General features: G+C 47.7%; 1 protein-coding gene across 1 annotated transcript in view; it reads left to right on the top strand.

The window, feature by feature from the left end:
* Positions 1 to 3,854: 3,854 nt before the first annotated feature.
* Positions 3,855 to 9,893, top strand: part of ARHGAP28 (Rho GTPase activating protein 28) — a 66,660-nt gene continuing 60,621 nt past the window's right edge. Inside the window, exon 1 of the mRNA XM_010141829.1 lies at positions 3,855 to 4,028. Coding sequence (XP_010140131.1) covers positions 3,898 to 4,028 — 131 coding nt within the window. The 5' untranslated portion in view covers positions 3,855 to 3,897. The remainder of the gene's footprint in view (positions 4,029 to 9,893) is intronic.

Raw genomic sequence — 9,893 nt, 5'->3', positions numbered from 1 at the left:
CCACCCCCCGCCCCCAAGCATGCAGAAATAGTGTTCTGGTTTTAGTTAATTTCACACAGAGAGATAAAAAAGTTCTTGCAAGAGGGATGAGGAAATCTAGACACAGTGCTAGGATGACATTTTTCTGTGTATTGCTCCACTCTATTTCCTTTGATTTAATCAGTGGAAAATGCTTCCTTTTAAAATTTAATCTAACCCAAGCTCACATTAAAACAGTCCAAAATTAACTTCAAAGTTTCGCAAGTTCTATCCAACCTCGTCCTGGCTAATTTAGGCTGGAAGCGAGCAGTGAAATTCAATACCCAGAGATTTTTGTGCCATGTGTAGTTCAAAGGGGCATTTTGCACTTTCCAGGGCTCCATGGGTCTCCGCCTATAACGGTGCATTGCCCACCTCTCGGGTAAGAACCCCTAGCTGACAAATCCCACTCCTCTCGGTGACAGCCCCTCACGCCTTGGACTCGACCAGGACAGACTGTTTGACGGAAAAGCATTAAATTTGCTACACAAACCTGCCTGTCATGCTACTGCCACGGTGATTACTGATTAATATTATCTACATACATGGATATCGTTAACAGCCGTGACAATTTCCTCATCTCGGTGAGCTCTAACTAGTGACTTTCTCTGTGTCTACACCTCTCGTATGTGGCTGTCACAGATACTCTTCAGCAGAAGGGCTGAAGGTTTGATCACGTAACTGTGCAGCCACTCACTTGAAGCAAGAGGTTAACGGAGGTTTTGCACTCTGAGTTCTCAAAGCCTGGCCCCACTGACCCGTATATAAACCCTTCTTTTGCCAAATTTGTGAACTGCAAAGCACTGCCCTTGGCACGAGCACAACGTAGAATCTGAAAGCACAAGGTCCTTCCCGAGGGAGCTGCTCAGGGGTTCACTGGCTACATGCGTCCCGCAGACTCTCCTCTTGCTGTACCTTCCCTTCACTGGTTGCCACCAAAAGCATCTTTACATTTCTCACCAAAATGGCTTTTCCAGAGTATCTGAAAGGTCTGCAGAGCTATCAACTACCTGAATAAGCAATTAGAACTATCACAGTCCGTGATCTAGCATCGAAGAGGATCCTGTAGAAACACAAGTACGGTGGGCGAAAATATTTCCCTACTTGTTGCTTCAGAAACCGGGAGAATAAACTGGCCTTTAACTAACGGAATCTCACAGATAGAGGGAAGGAGGAATCTGGCCCACGGTGCCTTGTTCCCTTTTCTCCTGTCTGTGTCACTAGTCCAGTTAAAACTTGCTTTAATGGCTGATCTGTATCTCCAGCATCATTTTTGGTTCTCAATAATACGCAGAGGTCTAACCCCGAGAGCCATTACACACAGAAACATTTTTAGCTCTCAGTTTGATATATGTCTTTTGGCTGATTAATTTTCAAACTATCTATCTGTACTTGTGCCAAACAGTCTGCCATTTCCATACAAGCCTCCAGTTTATGCACCAGCACTTTATAAATCTCCACATAAAATCTTCCATGTTTGTTTTTCTTAGAGGGAAAATCCCATTTAATAGGTCTGGGCCCCTTTTCTTTATACACATTTCACTACTGAGAGGGGAACTGTATTCTTTTCTGAGTCATGATGGTGTGGGGTGGGTTTTTTTATTATGGGAAGAGAGGAAATAAAAATAATACTAAAAATACACGGTATTTCTACTGTGGGCTTTATCTACAGAGAGCTTAAAGGACATAACCATCATTTTGTCTTTTCATGATGGAGAGAAAAAAAGACCTACCCACAGTTGCAGCCAATATTTTGCCCACACCCTGATCTCCTAAAAGACACCTACTCTGTTTCTGATGGTGTTTGGAGCCTTCCACTATGTGTGTTTCTTCAGGTGGTTAGTTTCCTGATGTAAACTGTGGAGAATGAATTTAAAGGGTGTCAACAGGTATTGTTTAAAATTTGGTCTCTCCATTGGATATATGTATTTTGGCTGTTTAATCTGCAAAGTATCTATGTGCATGTGTGTGAAATATAAACTATCATTCAGAGTTTGCTCCCCCCCATCAGAGAAGTGGAGTTCCCACCTTCTGCTCCAGGAAGGAAATGTAAAGCCAGGGTAGGAAGGGAAAAAAATGCCATTGGCAGCAGCATCCTGGTCATCCATCAGCCAGGCATCAAGCTGGCAATCTGTCAGTGCTCCTGGGAGTTGGGATATGAGATCCATGATGGGCTCTACCCTAATTTTTCAGACCTTACTCTTCTCCTGAACACCCCAGCAGTCGCAGAGCACGATGAGGTCTTCACTGGTTGTTGCATTCACCCCAGTCCTCACCAGCAGCACCACGAGACATAGTCCCGATGCTGTGACCAGTAGAAAATGCTTCCAGAGTTGGCTTAGAGCCTTCTTTAATTCTAAGATACCTACGTGGCTGCACAGCAGCTCCCCAAGGGTCTCCACACCGCCGTGGACATGACCATGATTTTACCCTGGGCAACTCAGCTTTACAAGATTTAATCCAGGATGCATCACCAGCATAGCAAGAGCAAGCCTCAAGGCCCTGCAAGTTCAAATATTTATGCTTCCTGGGTGAGTCTGGCGAGAAGTGTTGCCAAGTGCGCTGTTATCAGCGGGCTCTGCTGGCTAATTTAAAATTAACTCGGGCACTGCCTGCATGAGTCGCAGCAATGTATTTGACTGGAACGGTCCTGCCCCTCCAGGCAGGATACAGCGCTCAGGGGGAAGGCGGAGATGAGATGAATCATTTTTGAGCCCTTCCAAGCCCGAGCTGCTTGCTGGAGAGGCTGACAGCATGTTTGAGGCAGCGTTAGGGAACTTCACTCGAAGCTTAGCACCTTCACTCGAGCGGGATGCGGATGAGGAGCCCGACAGGCTTCTTGCACAGTACCTGCGCTGGGGACATTGCCCAGGACCGCAGAGGCTGGTGTGGCACATGCGAGAGTGTGGCTTGTAGAGTAAAATTATGGACATCCCACCCATGACTTCATAGGCAGGAAGAAAGTTTTCCAGAAGGGGCATTTATCAGAAACATTTCTTCTCCAAAAACCCCCAAACACTGAAGAAGTGGGAGAGGAAAATTAAGGGCTGTGAGAGTTTTCTCATTTTGTCTACAGAGCTTTCTCGGGGTGTTACTCCAGAGAGAAACCCCCATATTTTTTGCTTGCATTCAAAGCTCAAACCCAGGCATGATAAAATAGCAAGCGCTGGGGAGCAGATTTATTTATGGGATTGCTCCAGAGGAACGCGCACTGTTACAAAAACAATTCACTCATTTCCTAGTGCCCTTCTAACTAGTTACACAGCCCTACCGGCAAAACAAAAGCGTAACCTGTTTTGGGGAGAAACCAAGTGCAGCTCACTGCTACAGCGGTGGAGGAAATCAAAGCTCCTGCTCCCTGATAACTGCAGAGCAGAGTCCGCTCAGTTTCTGAACCTCTGCTGTAATGTCACTCCTCGCTCTCCAAACCATGCTTTGGGTTCCAGCAGGGCTCTCCACTCCTCCTGCTGCTTAACCAGCAAATAGTGTCCCGGAGTGGAGCCTGTTTCGGGGGCAGGAGGGGTGTTGAGAAATTCACTCTTGAAAGGAAACTAAACCAAAGCAAGCAAGAAGTTTCCCCAGCAGTCGCTCGCTCGCCACGCAGGATTATCTCAGGTTTCTTGTTTCCGAGGAATGTAGTAACTTTGCGGTGGGTTGTTTAGTGGGCGGTGTTTTTGAATATATGCTAATTCAGCTTTCCTGACAGGGAGAGGAGCCGTGGCTCTGTTACACAGCTCTGCTGACAGCAAACGGTGGCAGGAGGCTGCTCCGGAGCCCGGCCATGCGCTCACGCTCGTGACAGTTCCGCTCGCCCTCTCGCTGGGGCCATCAGCACCCCTCGGTCACCTTTGTCACCGCCAGCAGGGCCAACATGTGCCTATGACCATGGAGATGAAGGACTCGGGCAGCGTGGTCCTGACAGCCTACCACCCGCACAGCCCGGCCAGGATCCCGGGCATGGAGCAGAGCTTTGTGCAGGACATCACCCCCGGCCAGTCGCCCACCAGCAGGTAAAGCCCGAGGGATGGGGACCGGTGCCGTGCCCCCACATTTCGCGGTGGGTTTTGCTGCCTGAGAGCGTTTCCCAATCTCTCGGCCACTTTGCGAGGGCTTTGCTCTCACATGTTTCTTGCCTCTGCCAGGGAAGTGATTCAGCCCGGTGCTACTGGTCAGGACTGGGAGGGGGAAACACGAGTGCTTATTTTAAATCTTGTAAGTCAACAGATCAGGCCAGTTTCCTGCCCAAGATACTCAACAAGACAATCCCCAGGAAAAGAAAAGCATGTGAATCGGGCTTCTGCTCAGGTTGTTCAGGGCTGTATTACAGAAAGCGAGAAGGCTGGAGCGACTGGGTCTGGCGCTCCGCAAGTTGATTCTGGCTTTGCTTTAGAGGATTTTTTAATTCCTTCCCCACTCACCCACTAGGTCAGCACCAGCCCTTACCCTTTTATAAAATTGCAGTTGCTGCTTCACACACCCACATGCACACAATGGGAGTTTGCATCGTTAAAAACTTAGTCTAAATAAGAGAATTCCTTTGGGTTGCAGGAAACTAAGCATTGTCTTAATTAATGCCCTTGTGTGTATGTTTACTTCCCTCCTCTGTAAGAACATATTTGCACCATTCAAAAATAGCAGTTTGGGCACTTTTATTGTTGTAGAAAATCCGACCTTTCTCCCAAACGTACGTGTCTGGGTTTTGCAAGTCTCTCCAAACAAAGTGCTATGAAAGTTCATACTGTAAAAAGTTGAAGAAAGTGGGAAATGTTATGCTGTGGCTTGTGTGAAAAAATGAGAACTAAAGTCAGAGGAAACAGTGGATGTCATTACCCTCAGGAATTTAGCCTGCATCTTCTCTTAAGAAAAATAACGATATTTACTTCACCTTGTTTATTTATAGCCTGAGAGCTATTTTGTTTCCAATGTCATTATTTAGGTTAGCTGCATCTTCCTGTTCTTTGTGCAGTTCCCTGGCTGTCCCATAAAGATAACTCCTTTGTTCTGTTCAGCCGCTGTTGGAGGGCAAAATACACAATTTCATGTGACGAAAAGAAACACAGGCTGGGTTCAGAGGCAGCGAGAATGGCATTCGTTACTCAAAACAGAGAGCAGCGGTTTGGCATTGGGTTACCGGGGAGCGTGTCGTTTCTTCCTCAAGGAAGAATGCTAAACCGAACCTCCCTCTGAGCCCGGGAGCCATGGACAGGGGGTGTTCCACTGTTTTTCTTGTAGGTGTGCTAATTGTTTTAAAATGCTCTTGAAACTCAAGCTCGGGGTGTCTGAGGGTTTGAATCACATACGTATCCTCTAAGAAAAGCAGAAGTGCAAACTGCAGTTCCTGAAAAGAAAGCAAAAGAAAAGAGGACCCTGGCATTTTGATGAGAACACATTTTGGAAGCTCCTGCTATGAGGCAGAGCCATGTGTCTCTCCGTCTATGTCTCCTCAAGATTTTGGTGCTGTCTCCCCTTTCTCGTCCTCAACTTCCTGCAGCTGTCTGCTAGCATTAGGCAAACTCTGCCATACGGCCAGCCAGTGACCGCCTGAATTTCCAAAGGCTGCTGAAGAGAGGGATTTTATGAACCCAGCATGCAGCCCTCTGGAATGCAGAAGCCATGAAGGCAAATGCACTGAGCGTTTTAGCAAATGATAAAACAGGCTCTGGCTTAATCCCCACTTCATCTTCGAAGAACTCTTTCCTGGACTGCATTTTCTGTACCGTTTCCTCTGCCGCCGTCCTAACGCAGGAAGCTTTTCTATAGGCTCTGTCTGGTGTTCCTTGATCCCTAGGGCAGCCACCAGCAGGATGGCACGCTGACCCCAGCAGAAAGATTTCTAAAAAGGTGCAACCAACAGGGGTGTTGTCTGTTTTCTGTTTGATAACAAAAGCAGCTGGCACCCAGAGCCTGACTTTCGGTTGGGTTTGGTTAGATGTAGCTCTAATGAAGTCCATACTTCAGATATATGTCTGTGAGAAGAGAACCAGTCTTGGGTACTAGCCCCCAGCTGCTGCCCAGCTCTCTCTCAGTTTACAAATCAAGAACTTCCATTTTCTTCCCTCTCCCCAAAACATTTCTCTTGCTTTGGAGTGATGCTCCCTTTGTATTAGAACAGCTCCACTCACCAGAGCCAGGTTCAGATGTGTCTCCCAGCTATGTTCTCTCTCGCGAACACTTTCACTTCGTGAAGGTTCTAAGCAGAGGTTTCTCACAGGAAGGGGAAGCTAATGCAGCCTCAGCTGACGCTAAACTGCTCTGCTTCCCACTATGCTGATAAAAAAGAAGGAAAGATTTAAGTAGCCGTCATGAAGTGGGAGGACTGTGTACACACCCCATTCTCTGTTAGGGGATATTCGCTGGTGGGCTGTAAGGGGGGCAGGAGAAGATGTGCTTTAGGTGCTTCGAATGGAAGATGCATCAGTGTGTGAAGGATGGTGGATTCAAGGATGTAATGATGGGGAGAGCGGGAGGGAAGTTTGACTGCATGGTGATGTACTCAGTCTGCAATGGAGAAGTCAAGCTTCCAACGCTACTGATGGATTATGTTAATTAAAAGGTTAGGAAAAGGAACCACAAATTCCAGCCATTCCCCAGAACAGGAGAGCATCGGGGGGGTGAAATGTCCCTTCCTCAGCCACCTATACAATTCATCTCCGTCTTTCTCCTTTCAGTCCATCTTGCAGACTTACTTGCTTTACCAGTTGTGCACAAGTGCTGTTCCTGGGTTATACAGAGGAAAAGTGGGACCATGGCCATGTGTCTATCTCACATCTCCTTTCTACCCTGCTAGGAGAAGAGAGGAGGAGTTTTTCTGGCACTCGGCGGAAACAGGCATGACCTCTGTGCCAAATGGCCAGTGAGCTCTGTAAGGTAATTATGCAATTAGGGGAGTACAAAGCATTCCGAAGTGACTCACGCTCAAGCTTTCCTAGACTGAATTAGGAGAGTCAGCGAGCTCCTCAGCCCAGTTGTTGCTAGCATATCTACCAGCAAGGACCTCATCCTGACAGCCAGTCACAGATACTTCCGCTGCAATGAGTCGCTTACACTTACACATGCACGAGATAAGAATCAGAGGAAAGAAAGAGTAGGGTTGGTTCCTGCAGGATGGCTTTAGAGCAGCCTGTAAACGGCATTTTGAGCTGTTGATCCATGGAACAAACAGTTTTATCATCAATATTCCTGCAAAGAGCAGCGTACATGCTATCAAACCTAGGACCATGCCACACAGGCAAAGGGCAAAGTGGATTTCAGCACCACTGAGCAACTCAGCCAAGATCCTTTCTTAGCTTCTCTCCTAGCCAAGAGCAAGTCTGGCACTTCCAGCCGCTTCAGGGAAATGCCTTTCCAAACGCTTCATGTTCAGCGAGGAGCCCTTTTGCACCAGCGCTGGCTTTTTCTTTTTTATCCCAACAGAAGCAGATTGTATCACACTGGAGCAAGGTCTGTATGCCCCGAGGCTGGGTGATCTGGGTTTAATTCCTGTCAGTGCAGATTGAGCAGCTCCCTGCTCAGCTGTATACAAATGATGTCAAGAATGTCTTCTAAGTGATGCAGGATAAACAACCTTAACTATTTTGGATGTTTATCTCCCTCTACCATAAATTTCCTGGGAAGACAAAAACAAAAAGCTGGCTCCTCTTCCCCAGTAAATCTTGAAATGACTTGAGCCTCTTGCAGCAACTTGGGCTCAAAATCTGTGAAATTAAAATTTTAAATGCACTTTTCAAAATATACTAAGAGTGGTGAAAGGAATCCACAAAAGAGTAGTCTAGACAAAGACTCTATTGGCACAGGTTGGGCAAAAAAATGTGTTTTGTCGAAAACCCCTGCTTTTTGTCATGTCTAACAGCCTTCCAAAATATGATTTTTAAAGTATATTGTTCAATAGATCCAAGAATGATAATTCTTAATAAAACATTTACCGGGCGGATGCGTATAAATAAGTCAGACAATAGTAGACACACTTTTCCTGTAGGTTTCAGAAGTACCTACAGAATGTCTGCTGGGAGCCCCGCTGAGGAATGTAGTATTTATAGCCAGATCCTCATGTTATGGTTGAAACTAGAGTTGGCTTCTCTGGTTTCTTTTTAGCTTGGTGCTCCTGCTGCTCTCCCTGGTACCTCCATATGTAGAGCTGATGGAAAACATCTGGCACTGTCCCTTTGATCGTTGTGTTTCGCTGAGCATTTAGCCAGCTGCCCCATTCATTTTGAACTCAGTCACTTATCTCTGATTACATGACAGTTGGGGCTGCCGGCAAAAAAAAAAAATAAAAGCAGGACCTGAGAGCCCTACATGCCCTACACAGACACCTTCAGATTGCGTCTGGTGGACTGACTGCATGGGCGTAACAAACCACCAGGAACCAAGAACCAAAAAGTGGTTTTGCACAGGAGATCCGAATGATTCAGTGTAAATGTGTGGAAAATGCGCAGTGGTGAGGACTGCAAGACCCCACTATGGAATAGGAGAGAAAGTCCTAGCTAGAGGAGTATCTGAAAAGCATCTGGTCAGTGCAGCACAAATATAGAATCACATCCTGAAACCATGTGGAGATTCCATAGCAAACATGCGCGTTAACATCCTGGCTCTGGGCTAACCACAGAACCAGCAGCCACGGCGGTGATTTGCTCCAGATGGCAAGGGAGCACCACAGGGTAAGGCCAGCAGGCAGCACGAGAGGGTGGCACCGTGCTCTGGGCAGCCTTCAGCTACCACCATGGAGGCTGCACCGAAAGACCATAGGAGGGAAACTGGGAGAAGAGTGTCCAGAGTCACATACCAAGATGGTGTCTGAAGCCAGGCATCCTAGCCAGCGGTTTGGCCCATTCGCCTGCCTCCTCCTTTCACTCTGCACGGAATCAGTCCCCATCATGGGCTTCCAAGTCCTGTTGTATGCGCTACGCACTCAGAAGAGGGAGACAAAAAGAGAATGCAGCGGGGTGGGGACATGAAGGGAGCAAAGGAGACAGGAGAGGGACCACCTGACCTGATTGTCCTCCTTGCCTACAAATGAAAGGAGTTGGAGTGAGAAAAGAAATGTCTCCCAAAGGATGTTGTGTGGTGGGGCCTTTTACAGCTGACCCCCAAGTCCCACCGGACACATGTGGCAATGGGGTTTGCAATGGCGTTGCAGTGGTGATTTTGAAGATCACAAAGATCAAAAGATGAAACGATTGGAAAGGCAGGTTGGAAAAGAGCCCCTATTAGCCCGAAGGACTCCTGCAGCAGAGGTCAGCAGAAGTGCTGGAGGTGGCAGCCCTTATAATTAACGCAAGGGGAAGACTGATGCTCTCTGAGGGATCCCTCATTTCTGTCATACATTTTTTTCCTCTGCCTCTACTTACTAACTTTCCAGACACTGACAGAGTCTCTGAGGAGAGTGGAACAAACCCTGGAGCAGAAAGCCTAGTACCAGCTTGGTCGTGTGAAGACAGTTACGTTTTCTTATCTGCACCCTGCTCCTGTGAGCCTGTGAGATTTTCTGATGTGCGAAACCATCCAGTCTGGGATGGACCTATGCTGGATGTTTAGACAGAGCGAGGCTGAACAAAGGAGAGGCAGAAATCTCTGCTACCAAGTGTTACCATTACTGAATTTCCATCTATGACAGCAGCTGGTCACCAGCAGCTGAGGAGGGGCCAGCAGTGTGCCCCAGTGGCCAAGAAAGCCAACAGCATCCTGGCCTGTACCAGCACTGGTGTGGCCAGCAGGAGCAGGGCAGGGTTTGTCCCCCTGGACTGGGGGCACTGGGGAGGCCTCACCTCGGACCCTGGGTTCAGTTTTGGCCCCTCACTGCCAGAAGGACATTGAGGGGCTGGAGCGTGTCCAGAGAAGGGCAGCGGAGCTGGAGCAGGGTCTGGCTGGAGCACAAG

The sequence above is a fragment of the Buceros rhinoceros genome, unplaced genomic scaffold, assembly GCF_000710305.1.
Source record: "Buceros rhinoceros silvestris isolate BGI_N320 unplaced genomic scaffold, ASM71030v1 scaffold2648, whole genome shotgun sequence".
Lineage (NCBI taxonomy): Eukaryota > Metazoa > Chordata > Aves > Bucerotiformes > Bucerotidae > Buceros > Buceros rhinoceros.
The sequence above is the reverse complement of the archived record's forward strand: the minus strand, read 5'-3'. Positions and strand labels throughout refer to the sequence as shown.